Raw genomic sequence first — 27,992 nt, 5'->3', positions numbered from 1 at the left:
GATTTAAATTTTCTGACTGATTAACTCAGGGGGTTGGATTTTTCTATAAAGCGTTCTCTTTGAAAAAAGGACCTTTTTCCTTTATACTCCCTATAACAGTATCTTAAACCACTCACAAGAACTAGACCTCGATGAATCGATGAATTCTTTCACTTTTTCAATTAGAAACGGGGGTTCTATACCTGCGAGAAATGACGCCGCTGAAAACGACCTTTCTGGGGAGTTTTGAGGCCAGTGGCAAATTTAACTAGCAAAACGGGAATCCTGACACTCAAAAGTGTGAAACGACTCTTGAAAGCCACCTAAATGAATGGATAGACGTTGTTGTTCAGAGTTATGACCACACTCAAAACCTAGAGAAAGAAACAACTCCTTGTTAGTAAATTATTGATGAAAAAATGGCCAACACGGGTTCATTGAACATACAATCAAACCAAAAGTGGCACCTGTTTGGCGAACTATCAAAAGAAGTGGAAAGAAAGACTATTTGCACAGGTCTTGCCTTATTTATGTATGTTCTTCCCTTGAAAGCACCCTTGATCGTCTCGCCTTTTAGGGGTTTAAGCGCCGCCACCCCGAAAAAATTTAGCCGCTGAAGTGATACGAAATAAGGATTCTCACTATATAATGCTACTACATACGTATTTACTCGTAGTTAGATGGATATTTAAAATCTGTGATCTCGTAGAAATTCTCCTTGACGTTGCGGATGCTGACGAACCGGTTCAGGATGTTACCACTGCCGGCTTTGTCGTTTGTACCGCTCATTCTTGCACCACCAAACCACTGTTGGGCCACAACGGCTCCTGTACACTTGTCGTTGATGTAAAAGTTACCGGCACTGTATCTGAGTGCTTCGCTGGCCTGGTTGATCGCTTCACGGTCCTTGGCGAAGACGGAGCCTGTGAGGCCGTAGACACTGGTGGAATCGATTAGTTTGCATACTTGTGGAAATTCAATGTCTGGGTACTCGTACACTGTTAGGATAGGGCCGAAGAACTCGGTGGAGAGGAATGGATGGTTTGGATTGGTGGTTTTGATGATCGTTGGAGTGATGAACCAGCCTTGAGATTTGTCGTAGTTACCTCCGAATACGATTTCGAGCTCTGGATCTTTCTTTGCTTGGTCGATGACAGAAGCTAACTTGTCGAAACTTTGTTCGTGAATCACGGGGCCCACGAATCCGTGTAGGTCTCCACCACTGATAGTACCAGCCGAAGTATTCACGGGCGTGACATTCTGCTGTTGCAAAGTGCCAGCCATGTCCTTCAGGAACTCCTGGCTCTTGGATTGGGGAATGTAGACCCTGGAAGTTGCAGAACATTTCTGGCCCTGGAACTCGAAAGCTCCTCTGATTGTAGATAGCACCGCGTGTGGGAGATTAGCCGAGGGGTGGATTAAGTGGAAGTTCTTACCTCCTGTCTCACCAACAATTCTTGGGTAATCTCTGTAAACATTGCTGACAACACCTTCTTGAATCTTCCCGTATAGTTGCTTGAATACTGAAGTGGAACCTGTGAAATGCAATGCGCTGAACTCCTTATCAGCCAATACTTCCTCAGTGACTTCAATTGGGTTTCCGGGGATGAAATTAACCACACCCTTTGGAAGACCTGCTTCCTCCAGAACGGTCAAAAGAAGATAGTTGGACAATGCAGCTGTTTGAGATGGTTTCCATACCACAGTGTTACCCATCAGAGCTGGAGCACCGATCAAGTTAGCAGCTATCGCAGTGAAATTGAAAGGAGTCACGGCGTAGACGAATCCTTCAAGAGGTCTATATTCCGCTTTATTCCACACGCCGGAAGTAGACTCGATGGGCTGCTGAGAGTATAATTCGTTAGCGTACTTGACGTTGAATCTGAAGAAATCTGCCAGTTCAGTGATACAATCGATTTCCGCCTGGTAAACGTTCTTACCTTGGCCCAGCATCGTAGCTGCCAACATATCGTATCTGTACTTAGTGGACACCAAATCGGCTGCCCTTAAGAAAACTGCAGCCCTATCATAAAAGGGCATTTCCATCCATTTCTTCTTAGCTGCTTTGGCTGCCTGTATGGCATCCTTGACGTCCTTAACACCAGCCTGAGTGACATTTGCTAGTACCTGTTCGTGATTTGCAGGGTTTGTCTGCTGAAAGAAACCACGCTTTTCTTTATCGTTGTAATAGCGACGTTCACCGTTGATAACCAGTGGAACTTCCAAAGAAGAGCTTCTAAATTTCATTAAAGAAGCACGTAACAAATCCCAATCCTTCGTATCAGTACAACCAAATGGCTTAACAGGCTCATTGCCAATCTGTTTGGGTGTACTTAAGTTAGACAATTGTGCAACATATCTAACACTCTGACGAGTTGCTTGTAAAGTTCTTATTCTCGACAACATGGCCCGTTTCAACTTTTGCTAATTCTTAATGAAAAACACTTCCAATTTGAAGATCGGAAAACTGGTAAATAAGGTATACCAGTCAGAGTACTTCCTTAACGTTTTACAGGTTTATATATCAACCGATATGCTGCTAGCCTTGATGCTATCTATCTATTTTGATGGACAAGTGCCTTAATTATGTGGAACTTAGCGTTAGACGCGAACGGGATTCGTGTCCCGATGCGAAAAACGAGGAAAGCGACCCCCGATGCCTTGATAATAAGCTTTCATCGTTAATGCTGAAATTATGGTTCTTGGTCAGGATAGATCACCGATGGGCCCTGGGGAGGTCTATCAATGTATTCTGCGAATCTTCTTTGATATGTTCCCTGCTTTGTCCGAGAAATTCGGGTTCTTGTCGATGCATTAGTGACGATGATGTCATGATCCTTTGAGAAGGTTCGCCGTAATAACTCTTGGCTCGTGCAAAGCCCAATAAAAAGTTTGAGCAGAATAACCATACTGCTATGCCCATCCATATTACTAGGAGAGCTTTCCATCCGATGGGTTCTATGAACGAGTTGATGACTTCGCCGAAGAGTTGAGCACTCAGTGTCGAACGAGCACGGAAGAAGATGTCGTTGTCTCTATTCATACATTGCTCCCAAGATTGGCATTGTGCTTGTAGTGCTGGGCGGCCTCCCTGGTTACACTTGTTGGCCAGATACTGGATCTGGCATCTTGAGGATTCGTAAGCTAACTCTAGTCGCCTGTGTTCCCACGTTGATTTGATGTCTGCCTTGAGTGTTTTGAAGAATGAAATGATCACTGTTACTATGGCTGTGACAGTGATTGCATTGAGGAAAAGTTGTAAGTACGACATGAACGCGTAGGAGCCTCTAGAGGTCGGATGGGATTCCGCTGACCAAGGCACAGGTAATCGGTACCTGTTGTCTTCGTGTAGTGGTGGTTGTGACATCTGAGGCTCGGCGTATGAAGGGTAATAGTGATGATGGTTGTTGATCGAGACGTGGATTGGTTGATTTTTTGAGCGAGCCCTAAGATCATGTTTTATAGTGTCTATATCTATCTGTTGTGATTGATGACCACTGGTGTACTCGACAGAGTCGTTGAGGTGACCGATCTCTCTTGGTGGCTCTAACGGTATGCCATCGATCTTTGTAGCTGCCGCTACTCCTAGGGACGTCGGTGACAATAAAGCTTTTATAACGGCTGTGCTGCTGGTTCCATCCTCTCTTTGTTCATTGTGCTCTTTGGGATCTATTCTGTCGTCCTCCTCTACTTCTTCAACCTCCTCTCTCACTGCACTGCTTTTCTTCTCACGTCCATGTCTCACATCGGGCATAACAAAAGTCACTCTTGGTTCTTGCCTGTCATCAGTACTTGGGTTGGTATCATTATTTTCGTTTCGTATACTCAATCCATCTTCACATTCATCAATCTCCATCTGATCGCCCTCCACAAAACTAAAAGAGTTCCTCAATGGCGAAGGAAGTGCTGGAAAATGGGGCATGTACCTGCTCATTAGCTGTGGAGAGACATTAAATGTATTATCAGAGATAGTTAGCCTTGAAATGCTCATCAAGTCTTCATCTCGAGCTTTTTGATCGATTTCATCTTCAAGGCTCAGACTGCCAAATTGCTCCATACTCTTAATTCAAAATGATGACTACAAAGGGCCTTTGACTGGATATCTATCCATTAATACTTGTATTAAACACGACCTGTATCTTTCAGCCGTACTTATTCCTTATATGCTTAGCATTAGATCCAACTTTTTCAACTAGAGCTTTTTCTTTATTGCTCTGCTATTACTTAAATCGTATATGATAAAATACGCTATTTAATTACGAATCTGCTGGCTTCAGCTTGAATAGTGTATCCAAAAATCCCACAATCAGTCTATCAGCGACCCCGGTAGTCTTGACGCTTCCAGCGACACCATACAAGGCACTAGTGCCGTCAGAGGAGGGTTTAGAATCCGGATCTTTCCTCGCTTCTGATACAAGTTCTTTCAAGGTTTCAATTAGTTCATCTATGGAGCTTGCACTTGGTTTGGTAATAGCCAGGTGTAGAGCGGGCGGTTTTTGCAACGAACTTAGATGCCAACCTCTTTTTGCCAATTTGTCCCCCAGTTCGTAAACGTCATACCTGTCAGAAGTGAAAGACACTACAGAACATATGGGATCACCCAGAACTCTTAGATCTGGAATATCCCGTTGAATTGTGGCTTTTAATTTTCTCGATGCGTTGACAATCTCCTTACAGGAGTCGATGTAACATTTCTGTCCCATGCTGATCATAGTTGCCCAGCACCCCACAACTAACGCTCCCGGTCTTGATCCCGCCAACGTAGGTGAACCGTAAAGTCCACCAGTCCAATCGGTACTGACGTAGTATTGGTGCATTCGGAGATCGTTATTACGGTACATGATCACGGAAGAGCCCTTTGGGGCGAAGCCATACTTGTGAGTATCACAGGAGATTGAAGTTACTCCTGGAACTCTAAAGTCAAACGGAGCCAAATCTTTGAAGCCAGCCTTGCTCATAAACGCAACAATAAAAGATCCCAAACAACAATCGACATGAAGTGGGATTTTGTAACGTAAAGCCAGGTCACTCAAACCTTGGATGTCATCTACTATACCATGGGGAAAATTTGGAGCTGAACCTACCAGAAGCACGGTGTTTTTATTGATGAATTTTTTAACCTGCTTAAGGTCCACTTTGAACGTTACGGGATCCAGTCTGGCATGATGTATTTTAATGCCAAAATAATAACCAGCTTTATCGAAACCTGCATGAGCAGTGACAGGAATAATCATTTCAGGCTCTGTTACGCCACGGTGATGATATGCGTACATCTTGGCACTCAAACATGCTAACAAGAGAGATTCGGTACCACCAGAGCTGGTGGTACCACAACCGGTATCCTTCGGAGCATTGAACAAGTTCAAAGTCATTGAAACCACCTCAGCTTCCATTTTACGTACTGCAGGAAACACATCTGGGTGCAGCTGGTTAGCAACACAGAATTTTTCAAATGCTAGACTCTGTAAATGAACGAGCTCATCACCGCCATGGTAAACAGCTCCCGACACCCTTCCGCGCTTCCACTCTGTATGGGGAAGTATAGAATCCATCAAATCCAATTCCTCGAGGAGCGTTTTTTCCGATAATCCTACAGCTGGTAACTCTTCGAAATCTTTTAAAGATGCATCATTCTTAATCAAATCTCTCTCAATACTCCTGGTGGCTTTATTAACCTCAACATCGACAGAGCTCTTCATCAGCGAGCTTCTCAGTAGCCATTTAAAGAAACTTGATGTGATGGAACGATATAGATTGCCTAATGAACCGCGGAGCCCAAAGACTTTCAACTGGAAGGTAGCAAAGTTCAAGAGCCTGTAGGTAAAAACTAGCAGCAAATAGTCCTTCAGAATGCTAATCCATGAACTTGTCTGGAGATAGTTTCTGCAGTATGCATATCCGGTAAGAAGTATTTCCTTTAGCTTTAGCTCATCCCCTATATAAAAGGTGTTAACTTCGACCTTCATTCTGTCAAAACGAGATTTCACCTCACCTTATTGCAGCCCATCCAACAGCTAACCTCAAGTGTAAAAGAGTAAATTGCTAGTATCAACCGAAATCGAACGCATCTCAATTCATCTACCTTTGTTCATGAAATCCGAGTAGATTTTGGTGAAGCGACGCTCGCTAATGTCAACCCGCAGCGAAATGAAAAAATGAGCAGTTTAAGCGTTCTTTAACGGCTCGTAGTCTTTTAATTACTACGAAATTCTACTTTAGGCTCTTAAAATGAATTGATTTATTCTATAATGGGTATAATATACTTAAAAGTGGTAGATAATATCTACAAGAACTAAAATTGGAACGGGGAAGTAATTGTGTCTATCATGGCATGTCTAATCAATCAGTTACTCTTCAACTGGGCTACACACTTGTCGTAATCATCTGTAACAAATGTAGATAGGAAACAGTAGTCGGTTTGACAGTTCTTACCCTTCGAACAGTCTGGAACGTATGGAGACCATCTCTTGGCCAAGTTTTCGTATAATTGTCTGTAACTGACATCAGATTTGATCTTCTCAGCGACCAAATGCCAGTAAGAAGCATTCAATGGAGCTTGAGATGGCCAGGTTACGTTGTAGACGTCTCTTGCAGAGTACTCAAACAACCATTCTGGTTCTTGACCTTCGTTGGCAAAAGTTTCGTTCAATTTAGAGTAATAGTTGAAAGAATTCATGATGGAGAAAGTCTCAGAATCAACTTCATAGTATCTCCAAGCTGGGTTGTTTTCGACCCATGGGGTAACGGCTTGTCCAATCCAGGCCATGTTAACAATAGTGTCGATGGATTTAACATCCTTTGCATACAACAAGTTGAATTGATCCAAATGAGTGTGACCGAAGAATATACCTGCGATAGTGGAAGGACTAAATCTTTCGACAATTTCACCAAAGATCTTGGATGGCAATGGTAACGAGTCACTGATTGGTGGAATATGAGTAATGATCCAGACTCTTTGGTCGTTCTTTTCACTTTCAACCAACTCGTCAATCAAGAATTCCCATTGGCCAAAGGAGTCTGGATTAGTGGAGTTCCAATAACAGTAGTGATTCTTCTTGTAGAAAGCATTGGAGTTCAAAGAGATAACCTTCAAGCCTTGTTTAGTATTGACGGAGAAACCGGTGTAATGGTGCCTAGCGTAATCAGCTTGCTTGCGGTCTAGCCATCCGTAATCTTCGTAAATATCTGCAAGCATGTCAGCATTCCAGGAATCCTTGTTAGAAAAACCATAACCTTCTTGAGCCAACTCACCGTATGGGAAAGTATCGTGGTTACCTAAGACTGGGTAAACTGGCATGTCACCCAGACGGCTCTTCATATCTCTCATAATGTACTGTTCAGATTTGACAGTCATCTTGTAGTCAGTGAAACGGATTTCATCGTGATCGACTAGATCACCAGTGAAGATTGCAAATTCGAAGTCTAGCTTTTGTTTCTTAGCAAAATCGACGACATTGTTCAAAGAAGAGTTGATCAAAAGCTCTGGTGCATCACAGTGGTAGTGTCCAAAAGAAGGAGCTGGTATAGAGACACCTTGGAATGGGTTTGACAATTTGTCACCACGGACAAAACTGAAGTTAGAGTCCATGTAGTGGGATCCGTCGTAAAACGAGTTCCAATTTGAAGCACTGCTATCGGAAGCATTGCTCTTCGCGTTAATAGAGTGAGGAGTGCAGCACATAGAAGTGGAACAGTTGACTTCAGCACCAACAGTGTAATCCAATTCGATATGAAAATCAGAAATATGTAAGACGTTGAAAGTATCACTGCCATTAGAAACAGGTGCAACCTTGTGCTTATCCTGCTTTGCGGGCCACAAGTGCGACAAACTCACATTTGGAGTCTTTGGCTTGGGACAAGCACCACTATCTTTGTAATAACAGTACAATTGGCCATCATATCCGTAAGGATCCATCAATTGCAACATATCGGCAAAGTTACTACCAGTAGTACTAGCTTCGACAGTGTTTCTATGGTAGTTGGTGGCACAAGTACTCTCAGAGGCATATTTGTTATCGTTACACCATTTTTCAAAAGTTGCAGGAACCAAATCAGGTCTCACCAGGGACAAAGACTTACCAATAGCTAGTCTACCAGTACAAGCACCACAAGTATCATTGGTCAAAGAAGCTTCTTTTAAAGCATGAGAAATTGCAACGGTAACATCCTTATCGTCCATAATTTGGAAAGTGTTTAAGATATTCGCCAGCGATTCATCACCATTATCGACAGGAGAACCACTGACAAAGACCAAGGCGTAAGCCCAAACTAAAAGGCCTAAAAGAGACATCAAGTATTGTGTCCAATCTCAATTTTTTCTCACCCCAAGACGAAATTTCAGTGATTAATCTTTTTTCAAATTTGCCAAGCCTTAAATACAACTTCCTCAACAGTATATCATCCATAAGGTTTCTTCATAAGACGTCTTCAATATTCCCACGTTGAACTAACTGCTCAGATCATATCGCTGACATTCTTACACGTGCCAAGACTAAAACAGTTTAAAGCTTGACGCCAGCAGTCTGTTTACCTTGAACACTTTATTCCCATCTTGTTTCCCACTTTTGGCTTTTTTTTCTGTGTCTTCAGCTGCGTTTCCCATAGTAACTAAGTGGAAAACTGAACCTGAAAAGCTCACGTGGGAACTTAAACGATCAACAAGAGCTAGAGCACCTTCAGTGAGCGAGCTTTTAGTCACCTAGGTATAGGTGGGAGTGTTGGATCTTGTAGAGCGGAATCGGGAGCTATGCCCGGAAGATCTACCATTTAGCGAGGAAGAGGAAGAATTTAATGAATTTCCGTCATCATTAGACTGTAATTTTAGATCATATCGGGTTGTCATTTTGTTGATATAGGCATTGTAAAATTGAGCTTGCTTTTTTAGGATATTGAGCTCTTCTTTCAGCCGGCTCTCCTGGTTCCTTAGCATTTCCGTGGGAATTGAAGGAGCAGGACCTGTAGCATCTTTGATCAATTGCTCCTGGGAACTTTTCAAGGTTGTTAGACGTTGAGCTTGCTCTGCAGCCAAAGAAGATTTATGTTGATAATCACTTCTTAATTGCTCGTTTTGGTTGCTCTTTTCTTGATTAGATTTTTCAAGTTGTTCGAGTTCTGATTGCAGCCTGTTGCTTCTTTCAGTGTATTCGCGAATGGTAGTTGTTACGTCGACCTCATTCTCTAAACTGGTAAGACTTTTCAATTCGTCCTGGTCATTGTTCAGTGTTTGCAGTCTTTGATCTAATTTATCGGCCTCTGTTTGACACCTTTCCAACCTCTTTTCAGAGTCATTGACTGTCTTTTCAACCTCTTGAAACTTTTTGAACTTGGCAGCAATATCCGCCTTCATCTCGTCAAACTTATTTTGTCTTTCCGTTTCTCGAAGCTTATCTTTAGCCAAAAATTCAATCATGTGCTGCGACTCGTTTTGAACATCCAAGAGTCTCTCTACGACCCGTTTCGTTAGCTCCGACTGGTACGATTTCATATCATATACAGCTTTATCGACCGTGAGGTGATGCTCGGAGAATTTCAACGGGGTCATAAGAGGCTCATATGATGAGGGACTGTTCTCTATGGGCGACAATTCGATGTCAGGAAGTAAACCCGCTACCTGTTCACCTCTTAAAAGAGAAGAAACAATCTTGTGATAGTCCACTTCATCACTTCCATCACGCTTCAAATGTCTTGTGCGCAGAAAATGGTTGATTGATTTCTTGACATCTTCAAACTGACCGTACTCTCCCTTCGGAGTGTGTGCCAGGATGTAATGATCAGGGGAGTCAGCCACCAAAAACTTGATAATAGGAATACTTTTCTTTGCCTTGATATTGATTCTCTCTAATGCTGGCAAAGATGGGTCCAGTAAAGGGTCGAAGCTAATGATGTAATCGATTTCATAGTCATTCAGTAACGAAGGGTCATTTATTAGATGAGCTGTTGTAGTGAGGAAAATCCAATCGTCTTTAGTCGTGTTGTTGTTCCTTTTCTGTCTCTTCAATGAGTAATCATAATCATCTCTTGAATATCCTGTGTATCTATTAGCCCCCGACTCATTAAATGGTGTTCCATCTCTCGATTCGTTGTCGCCCGATTTTGTGATCGTTGGCTTTTCATCATAAACGTGACGTTCATCGTACAATGAAGTTCCCGAGAGTCTTTTGATCCTCACTCTTTGCCCTAATATCAGTCCTTCGAGCAAGTCTAACTCGCGGACACTATGTGAGATCAAACATATCTTTAAAAGTTGCGGGAATTGAGCCCGGTCCCTCTCGATAAACCCAAATAGCAACTGTTGAAGCCTCTTGAACTTGTCACTCGTATTGATCAAATTTTCGTTTGGTTCCTTTCGAAGAAACTGTCTTGGCATATAATGATCCACCAACAGACAAGGATGATTAGCAACAGCTCGGAAATTATTATCAAACATGTACATCATCTGTTTTCCAGATAAACGTGGATACATTTTTTCATCCTCATCAGGTGAAGTCGTGGTTTGATCATTGGAAGTATTAAATTCTTCTTCAAATGCCTTGGCGTTTAATGATATCAAAATCTCAATCAAGTCCTTTTGAAACGGTGTGAGATTCACCAATAAGTAGGAAACGTCAGCAGTGCCAACCATCCTGGGATAAGACAAGCCTAGATATCTTTTTATTTGACTTGTGATTCTTTCCTGTAATTTACAATTTTTACTACTATAAGGTTATCGAAAATTTCAATCAGCGATGAGAAAATTCACCATAAAGGTTATAAATTAGAGCGCCTTGATAGCAGGTGTGTGGGAGCTCCTAATGCGTCTGAATTTCTGTGCCTAGTGAAACATAATCTCCAAAGCTCTCTGGTTTGAAGATTCGGGGTAGCTTAGTTCTTGACTTTTCTTATTCAGTTCCTCATCCACTCTTAACATAGATTAAATTCAAAAGTCTTCATATCAAGGACGATTCATTGTCATAATGGAGCAAGCAAGATCTTTGTTACCAATTAACCTTGTATAAGGTCATAACATAATATTGAGTTAAACTGAAAATAACTAAGTCAATTCTTCTTGCATTGAGCACAAACGAACACCAAAATGAAGAAGCAAATCGTAAGAAAGTTGAGCGAAAGGTTACAGCGTGAAGAACGCGATGGTCGACACCTCTATATGTTGATAGTAGTTTCAATCATAGATTTCCCGTTCGTTGTGATGGCATCTTTTTCAATAATTTTTCAGATCGAGATGGGCTACTTTTACCAGCTCTTGAAGGTTCAAAACTGTTGATAAGTCGACAATAATTCCCCATTGAGACTTTGCTATAGCCTTCACACATTCCAAGATGTCCAAGACAGGTAACTTGGCCATTAGAAAGTTCCGTCCGGCCTCATGGCTACAAAAAACAGGTTATGCACCTCAAGTGTTCATATTCCGAAACTTAGAGTCAGGACAGGTAGTTTACTCTCAATTCCCCAACTTCACACCCAAGCAAATTGATACGCTTTTCCAGCGCCCTAATTGGGAGAACAAGAAACCTTCAACAAGACGTGATATTTGGAGATGTATGTGTGTGGTGGATATGCCCGACTTTGAGTCCAGTGTCAAATTGTATCAGAACCTACGTAGGTTACGTTACTTGCGAGACGTCCGTCTCTCCAAGGATGCTGATTCCATGCGGAAGAAGAACGACGACGGAAACACATGGTACAGCATGCAGTACAGACCGACATACACGCAAGAAGCAGTTGCAGATCTAATCGAGTCATTGCAAAAGACTTTCAGAGACACCAAGGACCAAAGAGCGACTCTACACTGGGAAGATCCGTGGAGAATGGGTGATAAGGCCAAGTATTGGACGCCAAAATTGCCTAACGTCAACCACGCCGTGATGAACCGTTTGGGGAATAGCGCCAGGGAAGAAAGTTCATTACTTAGAGAATTAGGAGAAAAGGCGAAGCAAGAGTTTGCCAGGATAAGAGAAGAAGAAAATCAGGCCAATTCAATTTCGCTGTAGAGAGATTAAATTTCGGCGAAATTTTATGCAAAAAATTGGAAAAATCCAAACGAGTAAATATCTGTAAATACTGACTGTTCTAGTGGCTACACGACTACCTATTGAAACCATCAACTGACCGCCTTCGTAGTGATTACTCGTATACCTGCGAGCCCGAAAGAGGAAACTTCGCCAAGAAGCGACTGAAAGAAAAAATAGTGGTATCATCTGTGCCACTTTAATCAACGTCATCTGGGAACAACAGAAGTCTATCTGATCTATTGTGTGCTGTATATAAACGAGCAAACCCGTTAGCTGAAGAATATTGTGGTTTTATTTTGCAAACGACTCCAGGAAACCGATATGAACTCTAGCACAGCTTTTGATCAAATATACGAGCTAAAGAGCCCATATGGGTTCATGCATTCTGCTGTAGAGCCTACAGCGGTGATCGCTGCAAAGAAAGATCTGCTACCGTATATGTCCGATGGAGTCCTGGCTTTGGTGGCTCCGGTGGTGGCTTACTGGTCTTTCTCAATAATATTTCATCTCATCGATACTTTGCATTTGGCAGAAAAGTACCGGATTCATCCAAGTGAAGAAGTAGCTTCGAGAAACAAAGCCGGTCGTGTTGAGGTTTTATGTGAAGTTATCTTTCAGCATATTGTACAGAGTGTTGTCGGTCTAGGGTTTTTATGGCTCGATGAAAAGCCTCTAACTGGGTTTGAAAATAGAGATATGTGGCTATTAAGACAGCAAATTCCAGCAGCTATCCCTGATGCGGCAGTTTACTATTTCTACATGTACGGTTTTTCAGCTTTGAAGTTGTTTGGTGGATTTGCGATCATCGATACGTGGCAATACTGGTTGCACAGACTAATGCACACAAACATGACCCTATACAAGAAATTTCATTCGAGACATCACCGTTTGTACGTCCCATACGCTTACGGTGCCTTGTATAATGCACCTTTGGAAGGATTTTTGTTAGACACATTGGGAACTGGTATCGCTATGTTGGTCACCGGTTTGACACATAGAGAGCAAATTATTCTGTATACCTTTGCCACCATGAAGACTGTTGATGATCATTGTGGTTATGCGTTGCCATTTGATCCTTTCCAAATCCTTTTCCCCAACAATGCTGTCTACCACGATATCCATCACCAAAATTTTGGTATCAAGACCAACTATGCCCAACCATTCTTCACTTTCTGGGATACTTTGTTTGGCACCAATTTCAAAGGTTTTGAAGGCTATCAAAAGGCTCAGAGACGTGTTACGATCGATAAGTACAAACAGTTTTTGACCGAGAGGAAAACTAAGGCCAAGAAGTAAGTCTTTGCTTCATTCTTTACATGTCGTTATATAGGTGAATATAAAAATGGGAAATTTATGATTGTTCTTTATGTATGCTCTTCTTAGATGGATTCATCTAGCAGTTTGTTCAACCTTTGAATCTTGGTAGCAATCGACAAATCGACAGTTTTATCAGCGATCTCGACGATCAAACCACCTTGAATCTCTGGCTTGACGGAATTTTCCAATTTCAAAGTCTTTCCCTGACCGACCAATTTGGATTGACCTAGAGCCTTTTCGATTCTCTTGAAAGATTTAGAGTCCAATGGCTGAGCAGAGATAACAGTACCCTTGATCAATCCATTGTAAGCATCAGTCAAAGTAGTGAATTGACTGTTGACCTTTGTGAAGATATCCAGTCTATTGTTTTCAGCTAAGACTTTCAAAAGGTTTACCACAGAAGAGTCCATGTTTGGTAGACCAGCCAAACTTTCGGCAACAAGTTTTCTGTCTTGAGCAGATAGGGCAGGATTGGCCAAGATCTCCTTCAATTTTGGATCTTTTTCAATGGTTTGCGATAGAGAGTTCAAAGATTTGGAAGCTGCCTCAACGGAAGAGCTCTTGGAAGCTGCAGTGAACAAAGCGGTAGCATAAGTACCATCTAAACCAAACAATTGCACTGGTGGCTTGACAGTTTTAGCACTAGAGGCCAAAGTACGGATAAACATTCTGCCAAACATCATTTCTGGAATTCTAATGCTCTTCACAACCGTATTAGACCTGCAAAGATACTATAATAGGCCTTAATGATGATTCAATTGACTATATTAGTTGGTGTTTTTAGTTCGAGAGGGGTCATTCAGGCTGGAAAATTGATGAAAAATTGAGGATCACAATAAACGAATTTCAAAACTGGCTTCTCATTGGGTTAAAGTCACGTGAATATGTCATTCATCTTTAGCGCCTAAATCAACTTGAATATCAGTAATAAGGAGCAGCCAGAAGGTACGAATCTGCTTTGTTCGAGTTTAAAGCCTCTTTAAATGACTCAAAACTGCGATTTTTATGGAATATACCCTTTTAGGAAAGCGGTCAGGTGCTCTTTCCCCTTTTAGACACTCATCCTAAAATGGAAAGTTCTGTAAAAAAAGAATTGTGAAAAAATTTTGAAGCGATGAGCTATTCAATACACCAGAATATACAATAAATCTAGTGGATAACCTTTTGAATAGCTCATCTAGTGGTCCTCCAGTGCTATTCGAGCTTGAAAGTAGTTGAGTAATTTAAGAAATGGGCAGGTTTGTTGCGGATGAGATTTCAGAGTTGGCTAATAGGCCTGTGAATAGAGATATTGACATTGAGGATAACGATGTAGGTGTATTCGAACACCAAGAAAACGGCTCAAGTGACGATAACGTCTCTGATCTCGAGGATAAGGAAGCGGAGAATGCACATTATACATCGGTTGAGAAATCTAGGCTAAGAGACGATGGAATTGCTTTGAAGGATGCCAAGTACAGTGGTGCAGTGGGGTCTCGAGAAGACTTATACGCGGATGAGGAAGAATCACAGGACCAAGGTGAGGGTGCAAGTGAGAGTGAGAGTGAGAGTGAGAGTGAGAGTGAGAGTGAGAGTGAGAGTGATGCGGTGTCTTTGAAAACTGATTCTGAAGATGAATTGCTAAGCGAGAGCGAGGAGGAGAGTGGAGCTAGTGAAACGGAGGATGCGCAGTATAAGAGAGAGCGTTTGGCGAAACTGATACAACAGGAAACAAATAGCGCAGTTAAAAAACTGTCAGAGACTACCCAAAGGGATGCTGCGAAGGGTCTTTGTATCCTAGAGCAGGGGAAACTATTCGAAAACATCATCGACGTCAGAATAAAATTGCAAAAAGCTGTTAATTCTGCTAATGTTCTGCCCTTGACCAAAGAATCGTGGAAACAGTGTGAAGAAGCTAATATTGCCAAATTAACGAAAAAGACTCAGCAATTGCTCGAGAAAGTGCTGGGGCAAATGATCGACTTCAGAACGGAGTTTCAGATAAAGGATCATATTTCTCAGGAGCCAGAAGCTTCCGATAGGAAGGGCAAGAGAACTATGGCAGAGCTCGAGAAAGAAACCGATAGATTGGATGGCGAGTTGAAGAAGTACCGTTCAGCTGTTTTGAACAAATGGTCTACAAAAGTTTCATCAGCCTCTGGAAGCCATGCACTAAACTCTACAAAATTCAAGGCTATAAACCAACCTTCAGACGTTCAGGTTGAGAATCAACTAGCAGATTCGGAAAGACTGCTAAAACGTACTTCTCTCAGCAGAAGAAATATCACCCCCGTACGATTTCAAGAAGATCTATCAAGTGGCAGATTGCCGCTTCTCAATGCAGAAACCCCGGATGATATTGTTGAAGATGACATAGACGTTCCTGCCAATTACGATCCGAGAAAGAAAGACAATAGCGCTCTAGATACAGCTGAGAATCCATATATATTTGACGATGAGGATTTCTACAGAGTACTGCTAAACGATCTGGTCGACAAGAAGATACTAGATGCAAAGAATTCTAATGGAGCCACGGCCAATATCGCCATCACATCACGCTCCAACAACAAACTCAAAAAGAATGTCGATACAAAGGCCTCCAAGGGTAGAAAGTTGAATTACACAGTTCAAGAACCAATCGCCAACTTCGAGGCACCAAGAGATTTGGGTTACAAATGGTCGGACGAACAAATTGATGAATTTTTCGCTGGTCTATTAGGTCAAAGAGTTGATTTCAACGAAAACGAAAACGATACAGAAGAGAACGGTAATGCACCCGAGCTAGAAGCCATCAAGAACGATGATATTCAAATTTTTGGTTAGTTAATACATAAATAAGCTAGTAACCAGAGACTTGTAATTTCACGTGATAAACTTTATAACGATTCATCGAGCTTGCAAGTTCATTATCATCGCTCAATAGATCAAGGCAGCCCATTGCTAAACCATTTAATGGATTTTATGCTACGACCAGCTGCAGAGAGCTCGAACTCTGTGGTAAACTTGGAGCCAATTCCTGATTTTGTCGTTAAATCCAAATTAATAAGTACAGAAGGCAGACCATCACACTTGTTGAAATTAAAGGCCAATACGAAAGCATTTATTAATATATGTCACCATGACGAAGTTCCTAAGCCAGACATTGAGTTTACCTCATCGGTGGTGTATCCATTAATTATGAACAATCAGTGGGAAGTTCCTATAGTTACTTCATCGGTACGAGAAGATACGGACAAGAAGGGCGCAATGTGTTACGTATGGGATTGTTGCATCAATACCGATTGCATGGGTTGGATCAGTGACGATTTACAATTGAGAGAAATTGTGATCGAATGGTGCTTGGAATCATGCGAATTGTCTGACGTTGTAGGAATTTCAAGAGAACATATTGCATTTCCTAAGATGAAGAAGAAAGGTGAAGCAATTCCAGCTTTGGAAATTCATTTAAGTGAGCTGACCAATAATTATCAAGAAAATATAGCTAAGGCTGCTGAGGCTGAAGATGACGGTCCATCAAATATTCTTAGAATGAAGCGAAGTTTACTAGATGATGAGCCAAGCGGTCTTCTAGGGAACGCAGATGATGATGAACTACCTCCACTGATACCAAGCAACAAACAATCGGGTGGACCATTGATTGAGGAGATTGACAGCCTGAGAATTGCTGATCGACAAGAAAATAGGCATCAAGCAACAGTGGAATTACCAGAATTACAATTCGATGTGAGAATCAGAAAAACTAAGGACACAGAAAAGTTCAAGCTTAGGATTGAAGTTTCTTCTCAGATCAACTCAGGGTCGGATTTGGAATTACGTTATAATCCGCAGGAAAATGCGTTAGAGATCAAGAACAAAAATTTAAATGTCTACAAAGAAAAGAAGCTGCATATACCACTCCCAAATATCTTCTCTGAGTCAGACATATCACGTATGCAATCATTTTTTGTCAGTAAGGACAGCAAGCTGATCATTTTCATATGATATTAGTTGTTTAAGTAATTCTATAAAGTTTTAATGAGGAGGAAATGCCAAATTCTGCCTATGGGCAACATACTCACTACCCGCGTAGCCCAGAGCATCTTCGATTTGATCGCTTTGCAAACCTTTTATTCTGTTCAGCTCTGAGCTGTGATAGTTAGATCTTGCCCTACCGACAGTCTTGAGAGGTTTGCTTGTATCCAAAGAGCCATCGGGCAAACGTTGACCAATCTTCAAGTCAACGCACTCCAACTCATGGAATGAACCTTCTGTATCAATGACACCTGCTGGTAAGAGACCTGCTTTGTCCTTACGTGTAAGAGCTGCGTACGCACCTTCATCTATAATAATTGCTCCGCTCGTAACGAGGCCGTGTAGCATCCAAAATTCTCTGTTATTCAAATGATGCTGGTTATCATTGGCAATGAACTTCGTGTGCAGTGGAACATTCAACTGCTTCAGTTTTAGCAATTCCCGTTTCTGTAAATCCTCCAGATCATCATACACTGGTTTTTCCCCATCGAGAGTTTGCATATAGTTAACCACTTTCAATATATTTGCTGGCGCATTGCTTTTCATAATAACCGTATGGACCCCAGCATTTGTCGCAAGATCTGCAGCAACAAGTTTTGTCTGCATCCCACCTGTGCCAACGTCAGATCCAGACCCGCTTGAGGTGTTAACCCCAGGCAGTCCCTTCGATAAGTCTGGGACAATTAGTATACTGGTAGCCGAAGGATTGGTCCTGGGATTGTCAGTGTAAAGACAGTCAACATCTGTCAACAAAAATAAGTAGTCTGCACCGATCAATGCTGCTGTAATCGCTGACAATGTATCATTATCGCCAAACTTAATTTCACTAACAGAAAGAGTATCATTTTCATTGACAATTGGCACTACACCCATCTTCAACAGTTCATTGATAGTATTTTGAGCATTCTTATACTGTGACCAATCCGCTATATCATTCCTAGTGATCAAAATCTGTGCAATTCTCTGGTCAAATTCGGCGAAAAGTCCATCCCATCTTCCAATAAGCCTACCTTGACCTACAGCAGCAATTGCCTGGACTTCAGCCAGTTTCTTGGGTCTCTTTTCCAATCCTAGCGTCTTCAATCCTACTGCGATCCCACCACTCGAAACTATGATAACTTTATGGCCCATCCGCTTCAATCTCACAACAGTCTCCACTATGAGCGACATAATTGACAGTTTGGGCTCTTTCGTCATTTCATCTACAAGGGACGACGATCCCAGTTTGATAACAATGGTATAAGACATACTCATGGTGCAACCAATGCCCCTATGAAGTGTTGATCTTTCAATAGTCATCTAATTGTATAACTTTTCACTTTAAGATTGACCATACTTATGCTAAAAGTATGCGGTGCACGGGTTTTTTCCAGACTCAACTAGCTAAACACTCACTATATGATGCATCATGGTACTCCACCCTAGTTGGGAGCTCAACATTAGCTACTGTGGGTGCCATTGAGGTCAATGGCGATGATTTGAAGCTTCAATAGCTAGTCTTTAACAACTGACCCACGTGACCTTTGACGATAAATGACATATTCCGACTACTAACGATACTTCAAGACTAAACCGGCCAGTTCAGCGTCTGATAAAGCGTCCAGGGATCCAATTTTGGTGTTTGTGGCTCTCAGTCGTCTGCAGGATGAATGTTTACGATGACGTGCTCGATCCAACTGTTGTTTCGCACTCAATAACAGGTTATTTCACCACTTCTGAATATGAGGAATTGTTAACTGTGAGGACCAACGTGCTTAGTGTTTACCGCGTTGATGAGTCAGCCAAGCTCTTTTTAACCAATGAATTCAAGTTTCATGGAAAAATCACCGATTTGGCTTTGATTCCTCAGGTGAATTCTTCACTGGATTGTCTACTACTATGCACATCAATCGCCAAGGTATCCATTGTGAAATTTGATCCACTGTCAAATTCGATAGAGACTGCTAGTTTGCATTACTACGAGGATAAATTTAGGGACTTATCCTTGTTAGAGATAGCGCAACAATCATATTTTAGACTCGATCCTTCCAAGAGATGCGCAATAATACTCAATAACGACGTCCTTGCATTATTACCTTTTAGGGCAGCAACTGATGATGACGAGGAGGCAGATGCGGAGAATAATGATGTCAAGAGGATGAAGACTAGCAGTGACAAAGTAACATATCCCAGTAAAATATTCGTTGCCAAGGAATTGCACAGTGAGATACGAAACGTTATTGATGTACAATTTCTTAACAACTTTAGCAAACCTACCATAGCCATACTGTTTGAACCAACATTAATATGGGCAGGAAACCGTCAGTTGAATCCACAGCCAATATCATATATGATCTTTACATTGGAGATCTCGTCCACTGACAATACCACAAAATTTGGAGCTACAACAATAGGTAAATTGACTGGTTTGAGTTGGGATTTCCATAGTTTAGTTCCGATCTCCAACGGATGCATGATTGTGGGAGCCAATGAACTGGCATTTGCTGATAACAGCGGTGCTTTGCAATCGGTGATTCTGCTTAACTCATTCAGTGATCGAAACTTGAGGCAAGGGAGAATCATAGACAATTCAAAATACGAGATTCTGCTGCCGCAATCCATCGCCCGCTGTTGGTCTCCTCCGACAAGTGACAAAGTAAATGATGAAACTCTGCTACTGATGGATGCCAATTCCAACGTCTATTATGTGCAGTTGGAGTCGGAAGGAAGGCTGCTTATAAAATTTGACATAATTAAGCTACCAATTGTTAATGATACACTCAAGAATAATCAAGGTTGCACATGCATGTCGCGTTTAAATAGCAGATCTTCTAACAATAATATGGATCTTCTGATGGGCTTCAAATCCGGTGATGCTTTGGTGGTAAGGCTAAACAACCTGAAATCGGCAGCTGAGAGTAGAGACGAGCACAAGATATTCTCAGAAGCAATGGAAAGTTCTTTCGACAAAGATGAAGACGAGGATAACCTTTACTCGGATGAGGCTTCTGACGCAGGGAAAGCAGATGATAATAAGGAAGTTATCGTCGAGACAGTCACACCCTTTGACATCGAATTGCTCTCCACGATAAAGAATATTGGACCAATAACATCACTGGCTGTCGGCAAAGTCTGCTCAGTTGAGAAATATGTTAAAGGCTTGCTGAATCCAAACAGGAACGAATATTCTATGGTAGCTACCTCTGGTAATGGGAGTGGATCGCATTTGACTGAGATTCAAGGAAGTGTCAGGCCCACGGTAGAGGTCGCTCTTAAATTCATTAGCGTAACTCAGATATGGAATTTGAAAATCAAGAATAGGGACAAGTATTTGGTTACTACAGATTCTAATAAAGCCAAAAGCGATATTTACGAGATTGATAATAACTTCGCCTTGCATAAGGAGGGAAGGTTTCGCAGAGATGCCACTACTGTTTGTATTTCCATGTTCGGAGGTGATAAACGTATAGTTCAAGTGACAACTAATAATCTTATCCTGTACGATACCAATTTTCGTCGACTAACGACTATGAAATTCGACTATGAGGTCGTTCACGTCTCTGTGATGGATCCATACATATTGATCACAGTGTCTCGAGGTGACATTAAGATTTACGAGCTGGAAATGAAACATAGAAAGAAACTTCTGAGGGTTGATCTGCCAGATGTTCTTAAGGAGATGGTGATCACTTCAGGTTTTATTTCACAGACCAATATGTGCAATGAGTTTCTAACAGGTCTTGAAGTTTCAGATGAAGAACAGTTACTCTTTACTTTTGTGACGGCGGATAATCAAATCATCTTTTTCGGTAAGGAGCATAATGACCGTATTTTCCAGCTCAACGGTGTCGATATCTTGAATGAAAGCCTCTATATTAGCACATATCAATTGCCAGAAGAAGTGATACCTGACCCATCTATCAAGCAGGTGATGATCAATAAATTGGGAAGCAACAACAAGGAGGAATTTCTGACAATTCTAACTTTTGGCGGAGAGATTTATCAGTACAAGAAATCTTCATCAAGACGTAGTCGATTTTTCAGGAATATTACCTCCAGTGATTTGCCTGTCACCGGTGCCCCAGATAATGCTTATGCGAAAGGTGTCAGCGCTATTGAAAGGAATATGCATTATGTTCCAGAGTATAATGGTTACTCGGTTATTTTAATCACAGGATCCGTCCCATATATCATCATCAAAGAAGATGATTCCTCGCCCAGACTCTATCGCTTTGCTAACATACCATTGGTGTCTTTGACCAGGTGGTGTAAAAGTTCTGTAATGTGTGTGGATGATATCAAGAATGCCAGAGTTTACACGTTAGACCGGAACAACATATATTACGGAAACAAGCTCCCACTTAAACGGATTGATATAAGTGACGTTCTGGAGGATTTCATGACGCTTACGAATGTAACCTTCCATGAGAGGTCGCAGATGTTCATAGCATCCTATGCGAGGGAAATCGAATATGAAGCGCTTGCCGAAGACGGCGAAAAGCTAGTTGGCTACCAGGAAAATGTTCCACATGCCAAAGGCTTTCAAAGTGGTATCCTACTGGTTAATCCCAAGACTTGGAACATCATCGATAAAAAAGAACTTCCCGCAAATACCTTGATCAACGATGCAAAATCCATGCTGATTCAGTTGGATTCGAGAACAAGACGCAAGAAAGAATATGTGATTGTTGGCGTCGCGGTGGTTGGAACTGAAGATCTACCACCATCAGGTTCGTTTTTCGTTTTTGATATAACGGAGGTGGTTCCTGAACCTGGCAAACCTGATACCAATTTCAAGTTAAGCGAAGTGTTCCAAGAGGAAATCAGAGGAACTGTCAGTACAGTTTGCGAAATTAGCGGGAGATTTTTGATCAATCAAAGCCAAAAGGTCCTAGTGAGAGATGTGCAGGATGATAATTCTGTTGTGCCCGTCGCATTTTTAGATATTCCTGTGTTTGTCACTGATGCCAAAAGTTTCGGTAACTTCATGATTATTGGAGACGCAATGCAAGGTTTCCAATTTGTCGGTTTCGATGCTGAACCTTATAGAATGATCCCACTGGGAAGAAGTATTGCCAAAATGGAGACAGTGTCAGTCGAATTTTTGGTTAACGGAGGTGACATTTTCTTTGCAATAACTGACACTGACGACATACTACATGTATTCAAGTACGCTCCTGACGAGCCAAACTCTCTTTCTGGTCAAAGACTTCTCCATTGCACGAGTTTCAATTTGCATTCCACCAATACCTGCATGGCATTACTGCCTAAAAATGAAGAGTTTGAACCAGCCCAAGCGAACATGAAAAATTTCCAAGCTATTGGGGGACAAGTGGATGGCTCTGTATTCAAACTGCTTCCTCTGAGAGAGGACGTATATCGTCGGCTCTACGTTGTTCAACAACAAATTACAGAAAAAGAACTACAATTAGGTGGTCTAAACCCTAGAATGGAAAGACTTTCCAACGAGCATTACAAGACAACACATGTATTGAGACCAATGCTGGATTTCAATGTCATTCAGCGATTCAAAAGGTTGTCGACGGACAGAAGAAAGCAAATTTCTCAAAAAGTCGGTAAGAGGGCCCATTTCGAGATTTGGCGGGATCTTATCAACGTTGAGTTTTCATTAAGATCGCTTTGTAAATAATCGGAACGTTTTGGCATTTTCACAATCGAATAAATGTAATAATTATCTATTTTTTCTTTATTAAAGGTTACGCTATGAAGGCGCGAAATAGCTGTAATTTTTCAAATATCGAATCTTAAATAGTTTAGCGACCTCTAAAGTTGACTACTTTGGTGAGTTGAAGTCGATCAGGAGACCAATAATACTTGGCAAGCCTTAGTCAATATGGGAGTGAAAAAGAGGGCCACCGTGAAGAAAACCGTGTCATTTTCTGATGACAATACTCTGACCAATAGAAGTAATAAGAAGAAGCATGTAGACCACGATAACCCTCCAGTATATGTGAGAAAGACACTTTTAACCGTTCCATGGCATATTATACCGCTTCTTTATTACTATATTTATATCTCAGATGGATTTGACAGCTTGAAGCTACTGTTTGCATTAATTCCCTTGCAACTAGCATATCTTGGGATCCAATTCAATAAATCTACAGTATATGGAAACAAGATACTTAAACTGAAAGTACCACTGACTTTAATTTCTCTATGCGCTACATTACTATTGACTCTACCTGCAGTGCTCATCATTATATTATTTGGCGCACCAGTGACAGAAAAATGGAAGGAAACCTGGATGCTAGCACTACATTGTTGTTACCTGGCACATCCTGCGATCTACCAGGTTTTCAATGGAGACTTCAAGGTCGGCCTGTGGAAGAAGTATTTTATTATGATAGTCATCGGAGCATGGTCAAGTTGTGTTGTGATCCCATTGGATTGGGATAGAGATTGGCAGGCGTGGCCCGTTCCAGTGGTTGTTGGTGCATACCTTGGCGCCTTCTTTGGGTACTCCTTTGGATCTTACTTTTAAATTTATGTATGTGCAAGCATTTGTATAATATTGATAAATGGTCATGTTGAAAGAATATTTAGTTTCTTGAATCGAGAGCTTCCATTATGTCCTTCTCGGTATAGGTCTTGGAGCCTGCGATGAAGTGCGTTTGCAAGAAGAACGTTCCAGGTCCTTGAATGTTACTGTAAATCTTGCTTCCGGTAAACCACTTATTCCAAGTAATATAAGCTTGGTCATAGTAGCGAGCAAAATATTTGGACAAGAACTCACTCACGCCTTTGGGGAAACCATAGGAAGAATTCAGTTTCACTAATTTTAATGCAACTTGGGAATCATAAGCTAGGATTGATTCGCTTGTCACCATCATTTCTTCGCCCTCCTTTAATATTATTTGATACACAGGACCTTTTCCAGCAAGTGCAAGGACACCATAGCCTTCAACTCGACTTTTCTTATCCAATGTTAAGTCTCCGCTGTAGCATAGCACATTTTCAGCAAAATCTGGTACGTATAGCCCCCCTTTGTCATCTGTATCGATGTTGACAACGGTTATATTCGACATTGGAGTAGGAGAAGCCATCATCAGATTTGCAGGATGTTCACCAGTCATTATTCTCGAGAATGCTGATGGGCCAGTGGACTCTTGAGCTAGAAAAGGTCCATTCTTTGCCTGTGGATCAGAACTAATCGCATTGATCTTGTTTAGCTTCCCATACACCGTACATGAGCTTGGAATTTTCACGAGAATCGAATCTTGCAATGGTTTGAACTCTGGTAATTCAATGAAGGATCCACTACCTGTTCCTTTCTTCGTCGCAGCGAAATCTGATATAGAGATGTTACCGCCACTGTAAGGCCTAGCACAGCGAACGCTGGACAATAGCCTGGTTAGCTTGGTGGAAATGGCTCTCCCAGACATTGGATAGAATTTGAATTGGGCTCTATGTTGGAATAAAATACCTTAATTAAATGTTCTGGTTCTTCGGCTCGGAAGATCAATTGAAAGATTTACAGCGTTAACATAAGTGAAATAATACTGGACCTGCCGGCCTCACGTTGTCTATCAGAGGGAAGCTTTATTATAGTTACAAATGTTACATACACGGTATGTCCAAGTCAGATGCATCACTTGTCAATTGTGTCTCTATTATAAGGCTAAGAATATAACGAGTTGAAGACATCTGAGAAATTTTCTGCCGTTAGGCCTATTGTCTGTGGGTTTGTAGGTTGGTATGGTTTCCTCTGGTTGTAAAAATCTGATTTGATCAATGATTCTGATATGCCACGCAGTTTTGTAACCACTTTCGCTAGGTCGGAATCGTCTATCAATTCGAAAGCGTTGGTGGTCGAGCTAGAAATTGGTCTCTTTTCCATGACGTGATTCATCGTAACCATTGGGCTACTTTCGCAATGTGCGATATATTCCAAAGTTGTTCTGAGTTTACAAACCAGCTTGAAAATCAATGGGCTTCCAGCTTTACGATTCTTTGCATAGTCTTGCAACAACATTAGTATTTTTTTCAACAGTAGTACGAGTATTTCAGCCTGTTGACCCTCTGCCTTCGTACTATCCGTTACAATGCCTGTGTTCTTAGCCAATAGAGTGTAGCACCTTTGGTAGAGCCCTAGGATCATAGAACATATGTTTTCCAACGTTAGAAAAGATTTCTTGGCGAATATGAATTCATAGCCGGCGAATTTCAAATTGGCCAAATTGGAAAAGACATAGAACAAAGTCTCTTGTACCAACTGCAAAAACTCTTTATAATAATCTGCAAAAGTATCGGCGTCACCCAGTTTTTCGTATTGCATCAAAAGGTAATAATTAATGAACAGCATTGCGTTACGATATATCAGCGAATCGACAACACTTGTGATAATTGCTGCAGTTGTGTAACACTTTTTGTTCTGGTCATTTAGTTTAACTTTGAAAAGGTCTCTAAGTGCGAGAACTTTGGGTAATGAGACCATAGAGTCCTTAGTTTGTAGATATTTTAGCATGTCTATTTGGAAAGTCAACAGGGGGAAATCATTATTCAGTAGTGGATCAATGACGGTGGCGGAATTTTGTTCCGACCCCATGACCATAGAAGGAATTTCACCTTTGAAAAGATGTCTCCAGCAATAGTTCTTGAAGATGAAATTCCAAAGCAAAATGTGCAATTGATTCTTGGATTCATGGTTCAAAGAAAGTAAACGAGCCATATGAACGTCTTCGTCACCATCGGCCGAATCACTATCACTAGTATCGGCTACGGATTGATAATACTTCCAAATTGCAATAAAATTTAACACGTTTACCGAGTATGAATTACTGTCCCTTCTGTCGATCTCTGATCTGATCAAATGCAAGTTAGTCATTAGACTAGGAACCCAATCTCTCAATTGATGGAACAAAGTCAATTGTTCATCTCTCAAAGGGATGAGAACTGATGATGATAAAGTCTCGTATGTGAGCAATAGACACACTGTTACTTGTCCCAAAGTAGCGATCTGTGGTAAATCCAACTTATTTGGTGAGAAAATAGGTTCACGTCCGAATAATTGCTCTACTGCAGTCGATAGCTCTCTTGGTTTCAGGATTGGAATCAAAGAATTTGTATCTGTCACTGTTGTCAAGTATTTTGTAATGATTTCCTGTGTGACACCCCTTGGTGGGAACCTTATCGATTGATCGTTCTTTAAGTGGGATGGGCCCTTTGACCTTTGTTGTCTCCAATTAGTCAATAGGTCATTAAAATTATCTTTGGCCACCTGATTAAACCTTCTGTAAAATTGAGCCAAATACTCATCACGTATTGTTAGGAATCGTACGTTAAAGATACAATTAGGGGCATCTGACAAAGGATTTAAATCGGTCAAATTATCTGTGTTCGTCACTGTGAAAACATCAAAGACCTGTTTTGCATCCAAAAACTCGGGATCTAGGTCTCTAAACTCATTAACATTGAAACCTTCGCCTCTCAAGGACATTTGCAATCTCCTATAGTCCGGCGTATCGCCACCATTCTGATCTCTTCCACTATGGTCTCTCCCGCCACTATTCGACCCATTAGACCCGAGATCATCGGAAAGGTTAACACCGGCTTTGGTGCCGGTAATCTCTTGCAACTCTAACAACCTCGATCTACAAAAATCCATCTCTTTCAATAAGACCTCTTCTTGTGTATAGGGAGAAGTCATAATATCGAACATCGCTGGGCCCTGTACCCAATTCAAATGCAACGCTGATCCATTAGCAGAACTTACAGGTTTATTTTCGAAAGTCGGAACAGTCCTAGGAATAAACTGCGCAGTCTCCATAGGGCCAGGCGAGGTCCTATGCTGCTGCGCATTCAATAACTGTAGCCTCGTATTATACTCTCTTATCTGCTCCATCGAGGCCAATTCAGGATTATGATGCAATTCAGCTGCATTTTCCCTCGCCAGCTCATACTTGGCAGAATTTTGCAAAGAAGAATTCGACGGCACATACTGTCCAGGAACATCAGGAAAGAAACAATCCGTCTTACCATTCTTCAAACAATTCCCACATATAGGCTTCACTCGATCACAACCAATCTTCCTCTTCCTACACTGCACGCACGCAGGCGGTTTCTTCATCTTTCTTCCACGGATATCCATCTCGCCAAGCCGCTATGTCCTCCAGATCATTCAATTGCCCCCAGGGACCTCTCTAGTGGTGCTTTTTCGCTCCAAACTTGTATATTCTTATAACTCTTCAAGCGCCAACCGGACCAAAAAGCACGGTGCTCCGAAGAAGCCTGTCAACAAACAAACAAGAAAACTTCCAACACGCAAACGATACACAACCTACGCCAATTAGCAGCGATAGTGATAGTTTAAATGTCGGTTTCAACAATGGTTTACACTTGTTGCCACCATTAATCGTCCAAATTCCACCATGGTTCAAAACTTTTACTACTCTTATGCCCCTTAACGTGAAGAACTGAAAGCTGGGTAACTGCGTACTGAGTGATGATAATAACGATTCGATGAGGATTTATTGAATTATAGCAGCTTTCACAGATTTTTCTCATGTACTTGGAGATGCTCCTAAAGCTCTTGAAGCTTTGAGGACTTTGTGGGATTTTTTACGAGTCAGGTTGGTCTTCTAACGGGTGAGAAATCGTGGTTTTTGTCGGGAAGATATTCAAGAGTCTGATCCCACAGAATGAGGTGCGTGAAGCTTTACTTCATAACGATCAAGGCACCAGTTGGTTCAAACTCTCAAT

The 27,992-nt window shown here is 41.5% G+C and overlaps 15 protein-coding genes across 15 annotated transcripts; 6 read left to right on the top strand and 9 right to left on the bottom strand.

Moving 5' to 3' along the window:
• Positions 1 to 645: 645 nt before the first annotated feature.
• On the bottom strand, positions 646 to 2,385 carry PUT2 (1-pyrroline-5-carboxylate dehydrogenase; the record flags this gene model as incomplete). The annotated part of the gene is made up of 1 exon (XM_003681725.1): positions 646 to 2,385. One exon carries the CDS (start codon positions 2,383 to 2,385, stop codon positions 646 to 648), a length of 1,740 nt encoding a protein of 579 aa, XP_003681773.1.
• A 310-nt stretch (positions 2,386 to 2,695) lies between these two features.
• On the bottom strand, positions 2,696 to 4,036 carry BRL1 (Brl1p; the record flags this gene model as incomplete). Its single annotated transcript, XM_003681724.1, has 1 exon — positions 2,696 to 4,036. The coding sequence occupies one exon, from the start codon at positions 4,034 to 4,036 to the stop codon at positions 2,696 to 2,698; it is 1,341 nt and encodes a 446-aa protein (XP_003681772.1).
• Positions 4,037 to 4,235: 199 nt separating this feature from the next.
• On the bottom strand, positions 4,236 to 5,945 carry DPL1 (sphinganine-1-phosphate aldolase DPL1; the record flags this gene model as incomplete). Its single annotated transcript, XM_003681723.1, has 1 exon — positions 4,236 to 5,945. One exon carries the CDS (start codon positions 5,943 to 5,945, stop codon positions 4,236 to 4,238), a length of 1,710 nt encoding a protein of 569 aa, XP_003681771.1.
• Positions 5,946 to 6,322: 377 nt separating this feature from the next.
• TDEL0E03160 (uncharacterized protein) lies at positions 6,323 to 8,269 on the bottom strand (the record flags this gene model as incomplete). The annotated part of the gene is made up of 1 exon (XM_003681722.1): positions 6,323 to 8,269. One exon carries the CDS (start codon positions 8,267 to 8,269, stop codon positions 6,323 to 6,325), a length of 1,947 nt encoding a protein of 648 aa, XP_003681770.1.
• Positions 8,270 to 8,677: 408 nt separating this feature from the next.
• Positions 8,678 to 10,600, bottom strand: HDA2 (Hda2p; the record flags this gene model as incomplete). The annotated part of the gene is made up of 1 exon (XM_003681721.1): positions 8,678 to 10,600. The coding sequence occupies one exon, from the start codon at positions 10,598 to 10,600 to the stop codon at positions 8,678 to 8,680; it is 1,923 nt and encodes a 640-aa protein (XP_003681769.1).
• A 694-nt stretch (positions 10,601 to 11,294) lies between these two features.
• Positions 11,295 to 11,966, top strand: MHR1 (mitochondrial 54S ribosomal protein mL67; the record flags this gene model as incomplete). Its single annotated transcript, XM_003681720.1, has 1 exon — positions 11,295 to 11,966. One exon carries the CDS (start codon positions 11,295 to 11,297, stop codon positions 11,964 to 11,966), a length of 672 nt encoding a protein of 223 aa, XP_003681768.1.
• Positions 11,967 to 12,308: 342 nt separating this feature from the next.
• Positions 12,309 to 13,283, top strand: SUR2 (sphingosine hydroxylase; the record flags this gene model as incomplete). Its single annotated transcript, XM_003681719.1, has 1 exon — positions 12,309 to 13,283. One exon carries the CDS (start codon positions 12,309 to 12,311, stop codon positions 13,281 to 13,283), a length of 975 nt encoding a protein of 324 aa, XP_003681767.1.
• Positions 13,284 to 13,366: 83 nt separating this feature from the next.
• On the bottom strand, positions 13,367 to 13,987 carry ATP5 (F1F0 ATP synthase subunit 5; the record flags this gene model as incomplete). The annotated part of the gene is made up of 1 exon (XM_003681718.1): positions 13,367 to 13,987. The coding sequence occupies one exon, from the start codon at positions 13,985 to 13,987 to the stop codon at positions 13,367 to 13,369; it is 621 nt and encodes a 206-aa protein (XP_003681766.1).
• Positions 13,988 to 14,534: 547 nt separating this feature from the next.
• Positions 14,535 to 16,106, top strand: BFR2 (rRNA-processing protein BFR2; the record flags this gene model as incomplete). Its single annotated transcript, XM_003681717.1, has 1 exon — positions 14,535 to 16,106. The coding sequence occupies one exon, from the start codon at positions 14,535 to 14,537 to the stop codon at positions 16,104 to 16,106; it is 1,572 nt and encodes a 523-aa protein (XP_003681765.1).
• A 129-nt stretch (positions 16,107 to 16,235) lies between these two features.
• PIH1 (Pih1p) lies at positions 16,236 to 17,264 on the top strand (the record flags this gene model as incomplete). The annotated part of the gene is made up of 1 exon (XM_003681716.1): positions 16,236 to 17,264. One exon carries the CDS (start codon positions 16,236 to 16,238, stop codon positions 17,262 to 17,264), a length of 1,029 nt encoding a protein of 342 aa, XP_003681764.1.
• A 30-nt stretch (positions 17,265 to 17,294) lies between these two features.
• On the bottom strand, positions 17,295 to 18,548 carry PRO1 (glutamate 5-kinase; the record flags this gene model as incomplete). Its single annotated transcript, XM_003681715.1, has 1 exon — positions 17,295 to 18,548. The coding sequence occupies one exon, from the start codon at positions 18,546 to 18,548 to the stop codon at positions 17,295 to 17,297; it is 1,254 nt and encodes a 417-aa protein (XP_003681763.1).
• A 391-nt stretch (positions 18,549 to 18,939) lies between these two features.
• On the top strand, positions 18,940 to 22,923 carry CFT1 (cleavage/polyadenylation factor CFT1; the record flags this gene model as incomplete). The annotated part of the gene is made up of 1 exon (XM_003681714.1): positions 18,940 to 22,923. One exon carries the CDS (start codon positions 18,940 to 18,942, stop codon positions 22,921 to 22,923), a length of 3,984 nt encoding a protein of 1,327 aa, XP_003681762.1.
• A 204-nt stretch (positions 22,924 to 23,127) lies between these two features.
• GPI11 (mannose-ethanolamine phosphotransferase GPI11) lies at positions 23,128 to 23,775 on the top strand (the record flags this gene model as incomplete). Its single annotated transcript, XM_003681713.1, has 1 exon — positions 23,128 to 23,775. The coding sequence occupies one exon, from the start codon at positions 23,128 to 23,130 to the stop codon at positions 23,773 to 23,775; it is 648 nt and encodes a 215-aa protein (XP_003681761.1).
• Positions 23,776 to 23,833: 58 nt separating this feature from the next.
• Positions 23,834 to 24,676, bottom strand: TDEL0E03060 (uncharacterized protein; the record flags this gene model as incomplete). The annotated part of the gene is made up of 1 exon (XM_003681712.1): positions 23,834 to 24,676. The coding sequence occupies one exon, from the start codon at positions 24,674 to 24,676 to the stop codon at positions 23,834 to 23,836; it is 843 nt and encodes a 280-aa protein (XP_003681760.1).
• A 236-nt stretch (positions 24,677 to 24,912) lies between these two features.
• Positions 24,913 to 27,381, bottom strand: RSC3 (Rsc3p; the record flags this gene model as incomplete). Its single annotated transcript, XM_003681711.1, has 1 exon — positions 24,913 to 27,381. The coding sequence occupies one exon, from the start codon at positions 27,379 to 27,381 to the stop codon at positions 24,913 to 24,915; it is 2,469 nt and encodes an 822-aa protein (XP_003681759.1).
• Positions 27,382 to 27,992: the final 611 nt, after the last annotated feature.

The sequence above is a fragment of the Torulaspora delbrueckii genome, chromosome 5 (genome assembly GCF_000243375.1).
Source record: "Torulaspora delbrueckii CBS 1146 chromosome 5, complete genome".
NCBI lineage: Eukaryota > Fungi > Ascomycota > Saccharomycetes > Saccharomycetales > Saccharomycetaceae > Torulaspora > Torulaspora delbrueckii.
The sequence above is the reverse complement of the archived record's forward strand: the minus strand, read 5'-3'. Positions and strand labels throughout refer to the sequence as shown.